Source organism: Pangasianodon hypophthalmus, chromosome 11, assembly GCF_027358585.1.
Source record: "Pangasianodon hypophthalmus isolate fPanHyp1 chromosome 11, fPanHyp1.pri, whole genome shotgun sequence".
Classification (NCBI taxonomy): Eukaryota; Metazoa; Chordata; class Actinopteri; order Siluriformes; family Pangasiidae; genus Pangasianodon; species Pangasianodon hypophthalmus.
In genome coordinates this window covers 14,187,398-14,205,802 of record NC_069720.1, presented here as the reverse complement: position 1 = coordinate 14,205,802, position 18,405 = coordinate 14,187,398, and the positions used below count along the sequence as shown (strand labels likewise).

General features: G+C 38.2%; 1 protein-coding gene across 2 annotated transcripts in view; it reads left to right on the top strand.

Annotated features, from left to right (window-relative positions):
• kdm4b (lysine (K)-specific demethylase 4B) overlaps nt 1–18,405 on the top strand; it is a 63,034-nt gene that overhangs the window by 3,780 nt on the left and 40,849 nt on the right. For both annotated transcript variants that reach the window (XM_053237915.1, XM_053237914.1), the window contains exons 2-6: nt 1,068–1,386; nt 4,640–4,815; nt 6,757–6,871; nt 7,749–7,942; nt 17,830–17,879. In XM_053237915.1, coding sequence (XP_053093890.1) covers nt 1,087–1,386; nt 4,640–4,815; nt 6,757–6,871; nt 7,749–7,942; nt 17,830–17,879 — 835 coding nt within the window. In that variant the 5' untranslated portion in view covers nt 1,068–1,086. The remainder of the gene's footprint in view (nt 1–1,067; nt 1,387–4,639; nt 4,816–6,756; nt 6,872–7,748; nt 7,943–17,829; nt 17,880–18,405) is intronic.

Here is an 18,405-nt window from a genome sequence, read left to right as displayed (position 1 = left end):
CCAGGTGAGAAAGTATAATGTTGCCTTTTAATTTCCATCAGAAATAAAGACTCTTTACTTATACAGATAACCTGGAAGATATGTAGAACATGATTTAAAAAAAAAAAACAATGGATTAAGCATTTAATCCACTTATACTCTTAGGAAAAGTGTATAAAGTTGCTGAGAAAACCTGTATGAATGCTTGTTTGTGTTTGGATGCGCCTGTTGTCATTTTGTAGACACTCTATGGGCCACTATAGATCCTGGAGTGGAGCTGGACTCCTTCAGATGTCACCCCACCTAACATATTTAACATATCTAATATGCATATTTATTTCTATGCATTCTTGCATATGAAATAATATGATAGGTGTATGTGTGGGGGCCCCTGAGTAAGTTGTCACTTAGGGCCCCTAACTGTTCTGAAACGGCTCTACAAACAGCTACTTAGGTACTTATGGGCCACCGTAGATCCTGGGGTAGAGGTTTGTGAACATGGGTGAGAATCATTTAAATGTCTAAGTCACTTACCCGTTCGAGGGGAAAAAGGGCTAACGAAAAGACGAAAGTGTGTTTAATGGATTGTGAAATGCATTAAAGAGCATAATATTTATGTATTTAGCTTAAAAAACAAATTAATTTGAAATTTCACGAGTATCCAAATTGGGGTATTGGTGGCCTATTTGCTGTTTCCTCCAGACACCATTGTGGTATTTTGTACTAGCTGTGGTCCGTTATTTTATGCAGTGCATTGTGGGATTTGAGGACTGCACTGCATATATCTCCACTATGCTTTCAGACTATGTCTACTAAAAGGCAAAACTAGTGCACTATGTAGTTAACAGGGAGTGATTTGGAACAGAAGACTGTGTATGTTCTACTGAGCGTAAATTAATTTGTAATTTTTAGGTTTTAATCATGAAGACATTTCTTCACTCATCCATTAATTCACATGCTGAAGTGGCTTGACTAGAGCTCCAGTTGCCATGTTGTATCATTTTTATTGTTATTAGATGTCCAAGAAATGTTCAGAGTGATCAGAGGTTGATATATATGTCTCTCTTTCTTTTTATTTGTATGTCTAGCACTAGCTTACCTGCGAGCATGTCGGTGGAAACCGCCCCAGAAGAAGCCATGAACTCCACTCCAGCTCCGACCCTACAGAACCCTCAGGTTCCTCCACCAGCCTCGGAATCTGATCCAGCTCCAGACCCACACTCGGAGTCCTCGGAGCTGAGTTCGCAGCTTTCAGAGGAACCCGAACCAGCTCCTGCACCGCCGCCGGGCGCAAATTCAGCCTTCAAGATTATGACCTTCAGGCCCACCATGGAGGAATTCCGCGACTTTGCGAAGTACATCACGTATATGGAAACCCAAGGAGCTCATCGTGCAGGCTTAGCTAAGGTATTCACACGTTCTTTTCAGCATCAGAGGAAGAGCAGCTCTAATGACCAGGCGGTAGGATTTCTGTAGGGGAACAGGCTGGTATGGAAGTATTTCCTGCCCTGTTTTCAAAACTAATTGCAAATTGTATTTCTAGTTGTGTTCTCTATATTTGTGTACGTGTAAAAGTTGACATAATTCAAATGAAAATGCAAATCATGTATTACCGTTTGCGTTTTCGTTTACACGAACGTACAATGTCTGCCAAATTTCAGATGGAAAAGCAAAGTCCATCTGCAGCTGCATTTCAAATGTCATAGGAGTTACGACCCTGTCATATCGAACTAGCAGTTACCCTGTTTGTTATTTCGCTTCCTCGGCGTAGAGTATGGAGTTTCCCAAAATTTAAATGGAATTGCAGTTCCCTTTGCATTATGACACCAGTGGCAATAACTCCAGTGGCCAGAACTCCAGTGGCTTAAAGTAATGGCACCACGTTAAAGATCAAGCTTATTGGTCATTCATTCAAAAAGAATTGTCTTGCAGTCACAGTTTCCAAACAGAATATGAAATTCAAATTTTGACCATTTTGCTGGTCAGTAAATCACTGTATTTTGACCCATACCCATCTAGAAAAAAGTATTTTTGGAGATATTCTAGTTTTATTTAATTTTAGAATTCCATTTCCGTTAAAATATTTGACTCATCCTGTACTAATCTCATGTTCCCCCAATTAAATGCTGATTTGATGTTATTATAATCATACTACTTGGTGAAATGTTGAAATGTAGATGAATCTTAAAATGTCATATTGTTCAATCTTTTAGGTTCCATTTGGATTCCAGGTTTTGGTGGATTAGTGTGTTTGTGTGTGATAGTGTGACATTAGCAATCTGCCAGTAAAATGCTAGAAATAGTAAGGAATATTTTCACTGTGCTTTTTAAAGCTTCTACCGCTGCAGGTTTCTCCTTTCACGTAATTAAAGAAGAAGGAGATTATGAGCTTGCAACTTATTTGAAGGAATCTTTGGTCCACCCTCTGATCAAGTTTTACCGTTTGCAAGAACGTACAACGTCTGCCAGATTTCAAATGGAAAAGCAAAGTCCATTTGCAATTACCTTTCCCGTGTCTTACGAGTTACGACCCTGTCATATCGAAATAAAAAAGACCCCGTTTGCTATTTCAATCCCTCTGCGTCACGTATGGAGCCTGCCAAAATTCAAATGGAATCGCATTTCCCTTTGCATTTGCATTTCCCATGCCTTGCACAGAAACCTGTCAATCAGTGTAGGGGATGGGAGGGTACTATGGGATGTGTTTGTATTTGAAACTGATGTCTGTCACAGTCGACTGCATTTTAGAGCGCCTTATGGTTGACAGCCATATTTTATTGTATCAAATGATAACCATTTACAACGTACAACAACAGTGGGAACCATGTACAACGTACAACAACAGTGGGAACCATGTACAACGTACAACGACAGTGGGAACCATGTACAACGTACAACGACAGTGGGAACCATGTACAACGTACAACGACAGTGGGAACCATGTACAACGTACAACAACAGTGGGAACCATGTACAACGTACAACAACAGTGGGAACCATGTACAACGTACAACGACAGTGGTTACATACGGCAAACACATAAGACAGTTAAACACAAAACATCACATAGCAATCCCTCTCCATTTCTGGAACAAAATAATTTTCATTATTTTAGTCTTAAGAATATTATATGTTTTAGATGGTGTTCAGCGGTTTAACATATTCTTAAATAAGGCAAAAATTCAGAAAAGCAGAAAACATTCTAAAATTAGGTTTAGTATATATTACTCTGGCTTTGTGAAGAAGAAATTTACCCAGAAGACAAAGCAACAGTACAGTATAATCAAAAAGAAATATCATAGTTTCTATAATCTGAACCAATTTGTTAAAATATACAAATATAGAACCCTCTGTCCCAAAAGATTTAGAGTATCGACAAAACGAATGTAAAAACTTCAGTTTTATAAAGGAGCACAAAGGAGATTCACTCTCAGTGTATCTGTTTAACAAGTATAATATATTTAACTTATTGCACACGTAATATTTGAGTAATTTTGAAGTGGCGTTCTCTAATTTTATTTGGGATAAGAAGTTTATGAGGAGAAATCCATAAATTACTCATATTAGAGTTTGGGTAGCAAACGCTCCATTTAGAGCGCTGTCTAGAGAAATTCACTTGATCCGAAAGAAGAGCGTTTCTAATGAACAGATTATTACATTTCTTGTCTAGAATATTAACACTACTCCAGGTAAGACATTTCCAGGTAAGACATAATTTCAGAAGAAATTATGTTTGAATGCAGTCTTCCAGGAATCAAGAGCTTCTTTATGAAAATTTGAGAATTTTATAGGTAGAGCGGTAATGTGTGATAAGAGGGTGGACTAAGGATTCCTCCAAATAAGTTGCAAGCTCATATTCTCTGTCTTCTTTATTGACGTGAAAGGAGAAATCTGTAGTGGTAGAAGCCTTAAAGCACAGTAAGAAAATATTTCCTTATTATTTGTAGACTTTCAGCTTTAATTCGAGGGGTTTAAAAAAAAAATATTGCATTAACCGTTTAGGAATTACAGCCATTTTTAAATTTTTTTTTATTATTTATTTTTACAGGCTCAAAAGTAGTTGGACAAACTAACATAATTATTAATATTAGGATTATTTTTAATACTTGGAGGCAAATCGTTTGCAGTCAATGACTACCTGAATTCTGGAAGCCATGGACATCAACAAATGCTGAGTTTCCTCCCTTGAGATGCTTTGTGAGGTTTTTACTGCAGCCTCCTTCAGTTTCTGCTTGTTTCTGGGTCTTTTTGTTGTCAGTTTTGTCTTCAGTAAGTGAAAAGCATGCTCAACTGGGTTGAGGTCATCGGACATTTGAGAACATTTTGATTTGCGGTATGTTTTATGTCATTATCCATCTGTACTGTGAAGCGCCGTCTTATCAGTTTAGCAGCATTTGACGGAACCTGAGCAGAATGTATAGCTCTGTACACTTTAATTATGGAGTTCAGCCAGATCTTCTGGTTTGGAACCGAGGAGATTATGTCCCCTTCAAGGCAAGAGCTCAGCGTAGTTTTAGAAGTTTTTAATGATCCAGCAATTGCGCTTTGTCAGACTTTGAACTCAAACCTTCGGACGCTACTGTTGAATCCTAACTGTTGTACTACCACTAGCTCCATCTCATCTTCTCATTCTGTATCTCTCTCTCTGGTTAACTTCCAGGTCATTCCTCCTAAAGAGTGGAAGCCCAGACGCTCCTATGAGACCATCGAAGAGATGGTCATTCCCGCTCCCATCATGCAGGTGGTCACTGGTCAGTCTGGACTTTTCACTCAGTACAACATCCAGAAGAAGTCCATGACTGTGGGAGAATATCGCAAACTGGCCAACAGCAAAAAGTAGGTTCTGATTCTGATAGTTTTCACCCTTTCACAGATTATTTTCCTACAATATTATGCTCCCTAGTGTTTCATTCCTGACTTCTCCATAAAGATTGTAATAATTTTAAGACTGAAATGACACAAATTGGGTGTGTTAATTGCTGTCATTAGCAGAGAACACAAACACATGCTTAAAAAACTGGCAACCTCTCAGTTTGTTTTGCGGCGAAGTTGCTGCAGGCTTGGCAGTTAAACCTCCCAGACTACCAGCACATTATTTACATTTATTTGGTTGTTAGACAACTTTATTAAACACGAGTTAGTCGTTATGCAGAACACAAATCCTATTATAAGTTGAGCTCTTGAGGGTTCAGGGTTTTGCTCAGGGACCCAACACTCATCGTGGAAGTTGAACTCACAACCTTCTGCTCATTAGTGCTGTATATTACCCACTGAGTTATCTCTACTCAGTAGCAGCTCAGCACTGGGATAACTAAAATCCTAACCCTTAAAAAAAAAAAACAAAACACAAGCTGCTGTATACCTGCTTATGGGGAATGGAACCTGACCTGCTGTATGCATAAATATGGTCAGTATAGTTTGTATAGTGTAGTTTGGCTTTGATTTGGTTGGCAAATGATGGACCTCACATGTGACCTCTGCCTGTCTGAGTGTCAGTGGAGCAAAGTTTAATGGTTTGCGAAGGGTGTTTAATTTTCTGTTAAAATCTGTCCTTTACGTTAGCTCTGAAGGATCTAAACTGCTGTGCTTTGTGTCGTTCTGGTTGAGCGTTTAAGAAAGTGCCCTTAATTTTCACTTGATCAAGAAGTATGTAAAGTAATAATTTAAAAGCAAATGAACTTCTCCCCCCCTCACAGAGGGTCTTGATTAATAGTAATAACATCCTGTGTGTGAAAGGCAAAAAATAGCATTTTGTTCATATTAATGGACCGAAAATGGCAGTGATGGCTATTCCATTATCACACACTGAGTAATTACAAAACCAAGACACCATAGCTAACCTAGCTAAGACGTCAATCCAAGCTGTCTTTGGTAATTTGGGCGAAAATACTCTAAATCTTACAATTCACGGACGGAGCCTCTGCTGGTAAAACGAATCCTTGAATGGTGAACGGAAAAACTTGAATGATGCTATAATCACTGTAATATATATATATTTTTTATACTTAATGAAAAAAAATCCTGCTTAGTCCACAGTGTAGTTAGCAGTTTAGCCCTGGCTTAGCATTTTAGCTTTAGAATGTCATGAGAAGGAGGAAATGCTGAAGAAACCGTTAGATCTTCTTATTTCTTCTTAGGTGTTAAACTGCGTGTGACACCTGCATAGTGTTTTTATTTAGCTAGTTATGTAGCTAGCTACATGTTTAGATTATATAGTGAGCAAACAACCCAGCTAATATTACGAATATTAGCTTTAATGTTATGTTTATTGACATCTTACACCAGCATGTTCTGAAGTGTTTTGAAACATTTATTGCGGATTACAGGAAACATAGTCAGTAACCTATTTATGAGGTAAAATTGTAGCCACAGTTAAATTTTTTTTCTTCCAGATATTTGTAGGACACTGTGTTTTTGAAGGGAATTACAGATCACGTGTATATGGTATAAAAGTCAGTGCCGTGTTAAAATGTACTTTGTTGCCACTGTATGAAGGGCTGCTTTCTTTAATGGATTAACAGAAGCAAATCTGTTTGCTACTGGTGGATGACGCAGATTCATCTATTACAATCTATCAGTCCACTTGAATCTCTGCTGATGGTGCTCTGTGCTGTAAAACCCCAGATGTGACTGTTTTCAAATAAAATCAATGCAATTTTGCTTTCACTGTAATGTTTTTGAAAGCAGGCGTAATCATGGGTTAACAAGGGTTTGTTCATGTTTGTCCTCTGTAAATAAACCATTTTTATTCCTGATCTGTTTGTCTGATCTCTGCAGGTACTGTACTCCTCAGCATAAAGACTTTGATGATCTGGAGAGAAAGTACTGGAAGAATCTGACGTTCGTGTCACCCATCTACGGTGCAGATATCAGCGGCTCGCTATACGATCCTGTGAGTCTTCCTTCTGACCTTCCTTCCTTCCTTCCCCCCCTTTATCCATCTATCTGTCTTTCTTTCTTTCTTTCTTTCCATTCATTTTGTCATTTCATTCCTTCCTTCATTTCTGTCCGCCTGTCATTTCCTTTCTTTCCTTCTCCTCCTTCCTTTCTTTCCTTCCTTCTCCTCCTTCCATCATTTAATTCCTTCTTCTTTCCGTCCTTTCTTTCCCTCCTTTCCTTCCTTCTGTCATTTCGTTCCTTCCTTCCCTTTTTTTCAGCCATGTCCTTTTTTTTCTTCTTTACTTCCATTGTTACCTTACTCCTTTCCTTCAGTCATTTAATTCCTTATTTTCTTTCCTAGCCTTCTATCCATCCATCCTTCCTTCTTTCCTCCTTTCTCTTCCTTACCCTCCAATTTTTCCTTCCATCCTTTCCTTCCTTCTTGCTGAGTTCAGATCCACTGAGCCATTGATCCTATTAACGTATTCTGTTTGTTTATAATTAATTTAGAATACACTTGGTTAATTGGTTAATTATGTTAAGCATTATTTGCGACATTGAGGCAAATTATTGGAGTTTCTAATATAGACAGGAGTTATTATGGGTATTTTAATTGCTTCACGATGCAGCATTGCTCCTATCAGTTTATAATTAATGTGTTGTCATAGGCTTTTAAATAAATAGTAATTAAACATAAACTGCTCACCCAGGCGACACACGGGGCTTGTGCTGTTATTATTAACCAAGTGACTGTGTAATGATGCCATCTAGTGCTGTAGAGTACACACAATTCAACAAGGAAATGCTCAGCCGTGTGTGTGTGTGTGTGTGTGTGTGTGTGTGTGTGTGTGTGTGTGTGTGTGTGTGTGTGTGTGTGTGTGTTCTGCCAGGACATAACGGAGTGGAACATTGGCCATCTGAACACGCTGCTGGACATGGTGGAGCAGGAGTGTGGGATCGTGATCGAGGGCGTTAACACCCCCTACCTCTACTTCGGCATGTGGAAGACCACATTCGCCTGGCACACGGAGGACATGGACCTCTACAGCATCAACTACCTGCACTTCGGCCAGCCCAAGTCCTGGTTAGTGAGCGCTGTTTGATGATGGATAGTCAGTAGCTAGATGATAAACCCACATAGCATGAGTAGGAATGAACACGTACCAATTTTTGTGAATCTCTGAACCATTTGATCTGCTGAAGCAAAAAGAAATCAAAAGCTCTGACTCCATTTTAGTTTTCAGCATCTCATACTAGAGTTACTGTCGATAAAGGATAAAGATTATAAGCAGATGTTTAAAAAAAAAAAAACAGCTTGTCATGTTACCTAGAAACCCTGCAAAGCTTAAAATCCTCTTATCCCGATGACTTGGAAAACATACTGAATGTTACAAAGCGCTGGCACTGGAGACTCCTTCCATAAATGTTAAGCATTACTTACAGAAAACCTCCCCATATACACACTTTTCAAAAATTTGTTTATGTGGATGCCTGTTTACCTTGTTACTTTAGAAACTGTTAGAACAACTATCAGGAATACTGTCAGTGCTGCTGTTATAGAAAATTAATCAAAACCTTCTAACAAATCAGATTCAAGAATGCAGCATCTCTGTGGTAGAAGAGAGATCACTTCACGCTACAGCCAACAGTAAAGTAAATACACTGCAAACGTACTTAAAGCGGGTTTTTTTCTAAAGCAGCAGACTAGAAAAAGAACTTTCAGTTCCTCTGAAATTGGGGCAGCTGTTGAGTGTCGCTTGTCACTTAATCGTTTAAAAACACAATGGAGCCAAAAATAAAATGTACACAATATAGTCTATCAGCCATGACATGTTTGGGCAGGAGCTATGAGGTTAATGTAGCTAGCAAAGAAGGCAGTCTTATTGCTACCAGTTTAGCCTTGTCCAAACTGCAGGCCTAAATCATCACGTCTATAGAATGAACAGAAGGACGGAGCTAAAACCAGGCGTCCATTCTGAAGCTGAATCACTTAGTTCCTCAGCACGTAGTTTGGTGTCACACCAGCATCAGGCTCAGGTTTGTAGAGGGAATTGAACAGTAGAAGAGATTTGTATGGTACTGTTGTCCCAATTTGATTTATATATGTATTTTTTAAAAAATATTAGAATAAAAAAGAAGGTCTGGTAGCCACAAGCTTCCTTTTCTTGTTAGCTTCATTAGTCTTGTAGCTTCAGTACAGAATGAAGCAGAATCTGGACACTGAACATGTGAGTTGATCAGCCTACGTTTCCAGTTAAAGGGGAAATTTAGGCCGGTTTTATTTTTCTCTTAAAACAATTCAGTAGTAACTGAGGGGTGTAACGATGCAGCGTGACACGAGAATGTATACATTTATTTATTTATTTTTTAGACAAGGTGAACCTGTAGTAGATTTTGTTTGTTTTATAAATTTGAAACCTCTGTTCATGGCAATTTTTGATTTTTAGTTTTATACAGGCAAAAATGCACATTGTTTTGCAATGTTTATGATTCAGAAATAAAAAAAAGGAGTCATTCATTTTCTTCATTAAAATTTTGTACAAAATATTCTGAGATTGAATTGAATTGAATCGAATCATTCAGCCAGTTTCATGAATCTAATCAAAAGGTGGAGAGTGCATAGTTACACCCCTAGTAGCAACACGATGCTGCGCTGCTTCCTGTACGATGGTCAAGGGTGTGAAGAGTTTGTCAGAATAAAAGGTGTGAAGAGTTACCCAGAATTCTGGTGCGTTTGCTGCATATTTCTGATGCAAGTGTCCAGAAATAACACCAGATGCCCCTGCAGCTTTCGAAAGATGCCTCTCTTGCAGATGAGTTTTAGGCTCTGAGAAATTCTGTAAGTGGTCACTAGGTGGCGCTGATGCTCTGCTACAGAGTGTGAGTGTGAAGTTAATGCAGTTTGAGATGGTTCTGGTGCTGGGTGACTTCATAAATAAAAATCAGTCACAGTTGTGTAATGTTTAGAACGTTAGATGGGCTGAGAAGTGATCGATCAGCTCTCGCTCGTTAAATGAGAGGAGGAAAAAGAATCGATTCTTTACGCATCACAACTGTGCATTGATGCACCAAACATCTTAATCAGACTTTTACATCTGTGCGTTCAAATCTCTTAATTAAACTAATGAAGCAAATTTCACATCTAGGCTTGAAATCATCCTTAGGGAATGCAGGAAAAATGGTGGGAACGGAGCTGATAGAAAATGGTTCAGAATTTTAAGTAAGTGCTTTTAATATCTAAAAAAAAAAATACCAATCACAGCACCAGCAAGGTTTTTTTTTCCCCTAAATTGATCAAATGTTGAACATTTTTGTTGGATGAATAAACATAGATGTCAAATTGCTTTAAAAATTGCATTCTAATTTCAACTGTAAACTTTAATTCAAATTTAAAATAAAAAAGTAATTAAAAAACTTTATATGCACTATATATACTCACTATATAGAGTATAACAAGTGCACTATACTCCCAGTGGAAAGTAATTTGAGATTCAGCCACAGAAACATGCCTCTAAATACTCTTGTGGGAATGTACATGTAATATCACTCACTTTTTTGTATTTACCTAGAAAATTTATACCCAGTATGCAGTATAATTTATACCCAATATGCAGCGATGTGTAGAATCTTAAACAATGACATTTTCTCCTATTAATACGTAAATAAAAAATAAAAAGGAAATAGTAGCCTTTTCAAACAATGTAATTTGTTCTGATTGCTCCAGTCAAAATATTGTAAAACAAAAAGAATAAATAACTAAAGCAAGTGCTCATACAGGGGGAATCATAATTTGGCTATACAAATTGAAATTCCAAATGCTCCTAAGGTGCATAAAGGATCAGCTTATTATCTCACTGTGGTGATTTAAATTAAAATCAGATTGTTTGTTTGGTGAGGCCCCTAGAGATTCCCAGCTGTAGTGCGCACTCTGTGCTCAGTGTAGTGTACACTCTCGGTGAAGTTTCCCCTGTGGTTCGCTTGTAAAGACTCGTACACTGCGGCTTTAGTCTGATTTACAGCAGCGCTGTCACTCTCACTCGCTTCTTTTTCTTCCTCCCAGTCCCTCGTTCCTGTCCAGGCACCGCCACAATTATTGATTGAGCCACTCTGAGCACTTTGTGTGTGTGTGTGTGTGTGTGTGTGTGTGTGTGTGTGTGTCTATATATATATGTGTGTGTGTGTGAGAGAGAGGTTTGTGCTGTCAGATGCCAGAGCTTGTAGAAATGTGATTTAGTGCTTGTGCTTATCCTCAGTTTGTCTCGCTTATATTGGTCCTGTCAAAAATCTTCTCTGCATTTTCTCATTCTGTATACTGACATCATAACAACTGCCACTGACCGTGTGTGTGAGTGTGTGTGAGTGTAGTGAAGAGCAGCAGGCAGTCCCATGTTCAGAGTCGTTGTCGAAAGGCCTTCTGAGAGCTCGTTGCCATTTTGATTTTCACTTTTGTGTAACTTCTTTGTTGTGTTTCTCTTTGTTTCCTGTTTACTTAGCAAGAGTGTTAGAGGCGCCTCAGTGAAGGAGGTGTGGCCTCTGTCAGTTACAGTGAAGGGGGCGTGGCCTCTGTCAGTTACAGTGAAGGGGGCGTGGCCTCTGTCAGTTACAGTGAAGGGGGCGTGGCCTCTGTCAGTTACAGTGAAGGGGGTGACCATTCATTGTCACTCATAGGAAAGGAGGCGTGGCCATGGTGCCTGTTTGTCACTATGGGGGCGTGACCTCCATGCTTTAGTACCGGTAAAGGAGGCGTGGCCTCTGTGCCTCAGATTCAGTGAAAAATGCCTAATATGTCAGATTTCTTAATCCCTCCTTCTCATCTTCTGTTCCCCTTCTGTCCCAGCATGCTCTGCAGCACCAGCACTCAGTTCTGCTCTCTCATTAAAGAGTGAATATCCTCTCATGGCGGTGCTTCCTCTCAGCTCAATGCAGTGCAAGCGCTCGCTCTCGTCTCTGAAATTTAATCGCTTTCACTTGTCGAGTAATTACAGGACGTTAAGCTGTGTGTGGCGCTTGTTTGTCGAGCCCTTCTGTTCAGCCACTGTGAAATTAACTTCATTCCTCTCCAACGCTGCACCCATCAAGGTCATATTCCCCCACTCAACATCTACTGTCAGATTCTTCAAGATTTCACAGTTGCAGTAGTACACACTCACACACACACACTCACACACACACACACACACACACACACACACACGCTGCTGGAAATAATTGCTCTGGCTAGTTGTGTGTGGGGTAGAGCGACAGAGAGGGGGAAATAACGCAGTGTGTGAATTACTGAAGGCCTGTGGCTGTTTTCTTTCATTCATCCCAGAAGATGATGACGTATATTAGCAGAATGCAGTGACCTTCTCATGAGCGACTCTTAGAGAGGTTTACTGCATTATAGAAGTGTTGATACCGAAATTTTGTATCATGGATAATGCGTAATTTTTGATCAGTTTGATAGAATTTTTAAAAATACAATATGGTGAGAATATCACATTTATCTTGAAATGAAGACATGTAATGGCTGTTCTTCTTTATGGAATCGTCTTTGTTTTGGGAGCAAAATCACTGCCTTAAAATGCTGCCATTAAACGTGACGTCCTCTCAAATGGAAAACCCAAATGTGTACGGTTGAGTGCAAAAATTTGCACACCCCAGGACACCATGAAGAAGGCAAACCTTTAACTAATAAGACAATGTTTTGGGTTTCACAGATCCTTCCACAAGTATCACAAAAATATTAATCAGGAAAATTGGTAGTTCATATAGTCATATATCTGCATTTCGCTTGATTCTGTGTGATATAAATATTCTCTGATAGTTAGCTTTTTCAACTTCCTTCATCCTCTTTTATAATTCTGATCAGATTTTGGATTCTCTCAGGTGTTTTTTTTTTTTTTTTTTTTTTTTAAATTATGTAATACATTTTCCTGTTTTCCTTTCATAAAGTCAAAAATACTGTTTTTAATTTTTAAATTCGTCTATTGTTTTTAATTGTTTTTCTTTTTCATTTGAAACAGCACAGATTTAGAATAGTACTAGCATTTTTTTTTTTTTCTTTTTTAAAACCTTTGTGTTTTTATTTCACTGTGGCATGTAGACGTAACCAATCAGTGCTGATGTGTGCTACACAAGCTATTAATAATTGTTGGTGCTGTTCAGCGGGTATAAAGGGAAGAGATACTTTTATATCTTGCCGAAGGCTATGTGCATACATACAGCAACGACAGGAAGATCTGACAGTTTTGATCTTGCCGGTTGTTTTATTTAAAAAAAACTACTAGTCGAAAATTCGTTTGGGTTACTGAGGTTAAGGTTAGGGTTAGAGTTAGGTGTAGCAGATAATTAATTAGCTATATTAATGATTGTCTATGGAAGGTTCTCGCAAGGTTAGTAAGGTGTGTGTGCATGTGTGTATGTGTTTAAAACGCCTTTAGAAAGCACTGTCTTCTTCTGGCACACGGGTGCAGGTGAATACGGTGATGTAAAGATGGATGTACGAGTTTTGTATGATGGATTGTAAAAGCCAGCTCATCACCACGCTGCTCTCTGCTTGGTTAACTAAACATTCACACGCACCACGAGAGCCGGTGCGCTCACGGTCTTATTTTATATACAGCAGCTCATAATGTCTGATTATATTTACAATAAAGGCTTTGAGATATTGCATGATACATGCATTATACATTAGAGCTGAGAATCTGTATGGAGCTCATAAATCAATTTCATTTCTATTCAGGCTTCCAAGATGCAATTATTATAAAATGATTCTTTATGCAACTTTAATGTATTTTGATTTTAGGACCTTACATTATAAAGTATTTTTTAGTACACACTTGTTCCTGGATAGAATTTTTTTTTTTTTTTTTTTTTTTTTTTTTTTTTTTTTACAAAAAAACGACAAAATATGTTATTTTTGTAATATGTTTTTGGCATACACTGTAACATCTTTAGGTATCGAGAGGTTTTTTTTTCTTCCCTCTAATCCTTCTTATGCATGCTCACTAAGCAAATCCTGATAGGTTGGGTCCAGTATGTGGTTGTTATATATCATATTATGTAATATACTTTTATGTTCTCAATAACACTTTTATATAAGCTTTTGTTCTCATTATCAACACTTCTAACTCGCATACATTACCTGCAGTGTGTCTGCATTCTGCCACACATGCACTAGATGGCAGTGTGTAGCTGTAAAAATTCTCCAGCCTCACCCCTCCCACCCCCACTTCATTCCCCGTGCGTCACTCGGCTGTAGTCAGAGCGAGCGTGATTACGAGCGCTTCTCTTGAGGAGCGAGTCCTCTCCAAAGTCTGGATAATAATTGCGGTAATAAATATGATGGCAGAAATGATTGGGGCAGATTGTATTACGCTCCAACAAGTAAAATATTTCTTGCTTTTTTTAGGAGAATGCTAAAAGTTCATCCAGTATGGTACTAGATGAATTCATTTCTTATTTTATATCATCGTGTGGTATTTCGTTTTCACATCATTATAATGAAACCTTAAACACAAGCTTTATTATAACGTTACAGTAAAATGGCTACATGTTTATCCGTCTCTGTTCTCACTGGGCTGAATGCATGAATGCAACAGAAATTAAAGCTTGGTAGTAGTTAAGGTAGTGCTCTTAAATCAGGACTACTGTGTGTCCATAATGGTTTTGAAATTTACACAGTTTTTCAGTTTTGTACAGATTGCCCTTTGGAAAGATGGAATTGTCCTGTGATGTGCTCCTTCAAATGTGTTCAGTTAAAAACCTTAGAAGAGAGCCGTCCTTATCCAGGGACAGACTTTATCCTGTGAGCGCAAATGCTGATGATAAATTCTTTGGGTTGTTTGTCTCTCTAAGCTTTTATATAGATCCCTATTACAGAGTTTCTTTTTACAATTCCAACACCTGAGGAACTATTTTTTTTTGTAAGAGTGTAAATGTGTAGCAATAATAACTTCCAGCTGAAATCACAGATCTGTCTTGTGCACATACATAGAAAATGACCGGTCATCTGTTGCTTTGTCGCTCGCTAGTGTGAATGCAGGCTCATTTCACGTTTTTTGAGTATGTATCAGGAAAGGGCAAAAGTGGGAAGTCTGTTATGTTCTGATTCTGCGTTCACACTAGCAAGCGACAAAGCAACAGATGATCGTTCATTTTCTATGTATGTGCGCAACACGGAGCTGGATAGATTTTCGTAATTCTATCCAAATTAGGATAGGATATCCAAATGGTAAAGTTTCAAATCCAAACGAATGGCTCAAGTGATTCCTCTGACCAATTGTATGGGTCATGGGGTCCAACGTTTCTTCAATTCCCCACTTACAGCTTTAGTTCCTACCTGCAGTTAGATTCCATTTACTGTTTGACTCAGAAAAATAGGCAAAAACCTTATAACCATGTTTTCACCTTATCCTGTCACATACCACCTCTTATTAGGAAGAAACTGTTACATTAGGCAGAAAAATAAATCTTGGAAGGAAGTAGCAGAGATAGTTGATGCCTCTGGAGAGTGCTTGTAGCTAGTACAGTTAGCTTGTGCTGCTAACCTGCTAGCAAATCCTAATACAAAGCCTAGCATGTAACATGTAAATAAAAGAACCAATATTCACACTGATTATTGGGTTAAGTAATTTGTTTTTAGATAGTTAGAAGAAGATATATAGATGTACAGGCATCTGGTGGTGATATTTGGTGAGTGTGTGTAGCTAGTACAGTTAGCTTTGACCTGCTAAACTGCTAACAAAGCTGATACAAAGCCTGGCATGTAGTGCACACCAAACAACTGATTTAGAATTTATTTTCACTCTATTAAAATGTTAGAATACATTTTAAATACATTTGGAACATAATTAAATCGTATACTTTAGCAAGTTGTATACATTTTGGCTATCATGTTTTCTCAGGGAGATATGAGGACACACTGGCGCATGCTGTATTGCTAATAGCACACCTGCTTAAGATCATTTCAACCAATACAGGTTTTATGGATGTTTTGCTTCCTTCTAACTTTAGTTTTAAGCTAAACTTTTAGTCTCATACATCAGCTAAGCTATTATATGATTGCTGTTATGGATATACCATATGTCATTCCTTTAATCAAATGTTTACATGCACTGTAGCTTGGAAATACCCTTGAATGTCAACATTCAGACTCCCATCAGCTAAAGTTCCGCTATAACCGCTCATTTAATGCTAATTTTTAACGCTGACATAACACATGCTTTCCGTTCCTTTTCAGAGCTTGTGTGAACGAAATTTCAAAGCCCCACGATGCCAAAACATGTTAGTCACAGTGCAACTACATAGCATTGAAATACACTGCAAAATGAGTCTGAAAGGTTGAAAAAAAAAGTGCAATACACTGAGAGCAAAATAAAAAGGCCTAGAAAAGTCTGTGTTCTTGAAGAAAAGATGGAGGTTATTATGAGAGCGAAAAATGGCGCTATTATTATTATGCTGTTGTTGTTATTATTGTTGTTATAGATATTATTTTATTAATTATTGTTATTAAATTGTACGTTATAATTTGGTGTTATTTGGGTGTGTCTGTTTGAGCTTGGAATGTTTTGTAATTTCTCCCGTTGAAAATAATTGGAAATAAGATCCCATGTTCCAGAACTTTGCTTGAAATACAATTTTCCAGAACAAATGAAGTGGCCAAAAAATTTTAACTGTAGGTCCTGTTTTTATGGTCAAATTGTGTTTTGTTTTTAATTTGTTGCTAAAATATATATTTAAAAAAATTTTTTCTCTCATTTTAATTTTTTCCCCCTTTTTGTATTTTTTTTTCTTTCTCAAGTGTCAATTCTTTTTTTTTTTTTTTTTTTTTTTTTTCTTTCTCTGTTTTTATTCCTTTTCTTGGGAGTGGCTTTAATAGTACCTAAAAATTTAATTACACTATATGGCCAAAAGTTTGTGGACACCTGACCATTATACCCCGATGTGCTTGTTGAACATTGCATTGCAGATGTAGTGCCCTTTGCTGTATAATAACCTCCACTCCTCTGTGAAGGCTTGCGTCTTGATTTTGGAGCATGGTTGTGGGGATTTGCACGCATTCAGTCACAAGAGCATTAGTGAGGTCGGGCACTGATGTCGGGCGAGGAGGCCTGGTGCGCAGTCAGTGTTCCAGTTCATCCCAGATGTGTTCAGTGGGGTTGAGGTCAGGGCTCTGTGCAGGTCACTCGAGTTTTTCCAAACCAATCTTGGCAAACCATGTCTTCATGGACCAGTGCATGGGGCATTGTCATGCTGGAACAGGTCTGGGCCTCTTGATTCCATTGAAGGGGAACTTTAACGTTGTAGCAATCAGAGATATCCTATAGAATTGTGTATAGAATCACATATGGGTGTGATGTTGAGGTGTCCACAAACCTTTGGCTATGTAGTGTATATATTGCTAGCAAAGACCTTGTTGTCATCTGAAATGGTGCCTGGTTTATTAAAAAATGCTTGTATGCTATGCAACATACTCACATAGTTATCACATTTAATTAAATTTAATTTAATCAATATCATTAAATTGCAGTTTGACAGTATGACAGCATCCATGTGCCAATATAAGAAAGTGTCAGACATCTGCCAGCCAATCAGAAAGGAGTATTTTCAGAAACAAATCTGTGAAGTGTAAACTATAGGAAGTTGATTTACTCCTGCACAGTTGCTGACTTTTCTAGAAAGAAATCAGACGAGGCCAGAGGGTTCGAGCGTGGAACGGATTTGTTTTAAAGAAACAAAAGTTCAAAGACTTCTACTTAGATTTACAGCAAACAAGGCTTCTTGGAAACCCGCCGTGTCAAGTCGAGGTGTGTGTCTCAGATGTCGAATGTCAGTGAGATGTTTTTTTAGTCGAACTGGAGAAAAGGATGTAATGGTGATGAAGCTGACGTGCTGCTCTCACCTCAGGCACTTTGCTCTTGATCTTGACAACTGATGCCTCTCTCTCTCTCTCTCTCTCTCACTCTCTCTCTTGCTCTCTCTCTGCAGGTATGCAATTCCTCCTGAACACGGCAAGAGGCTAGAAAGATTGGCGAAAGGTAAAGCATCACTCGTTCTCTTGTTGTGTTACTAGAGAAGTACTGTATGTGGTTAACTCAGAGTGAGGCCTTATCACATTTCAGCACCACTGAAACATTTCAGCACTGGGATGTGCTGAAAATCACGTCTACCATATAGAATCATGTTCACGACACACAGTATTGCCCTGACTGGTGCTTAAGTCTTTGTGTTTTCATGACCTGCGGAAGCATGTTGTCTCACTGACGAGAATCCAATCCAATTATTCCGTTATCTGACAAAAATTGCATGCATAATATACTGATATTGTTGTACTAATTGGACATCGTTATGTGAAATATTTCATAGTGTCCTAAAAAAAAATGTTTTTAAGGGGTCCGTTTTGCTATAACAGCAAGGTATTATAATAATGAAAAGTAAAGTCATACAGTATGCATTAACAAAACATTTTTAAAAAAATCACTTTTATTCTTTAATGGCTTGCTGTCCTGCATTGCTGATATTGTCATAAATAAAGAATATGTATTAGACTGAAGAAACCAGCTA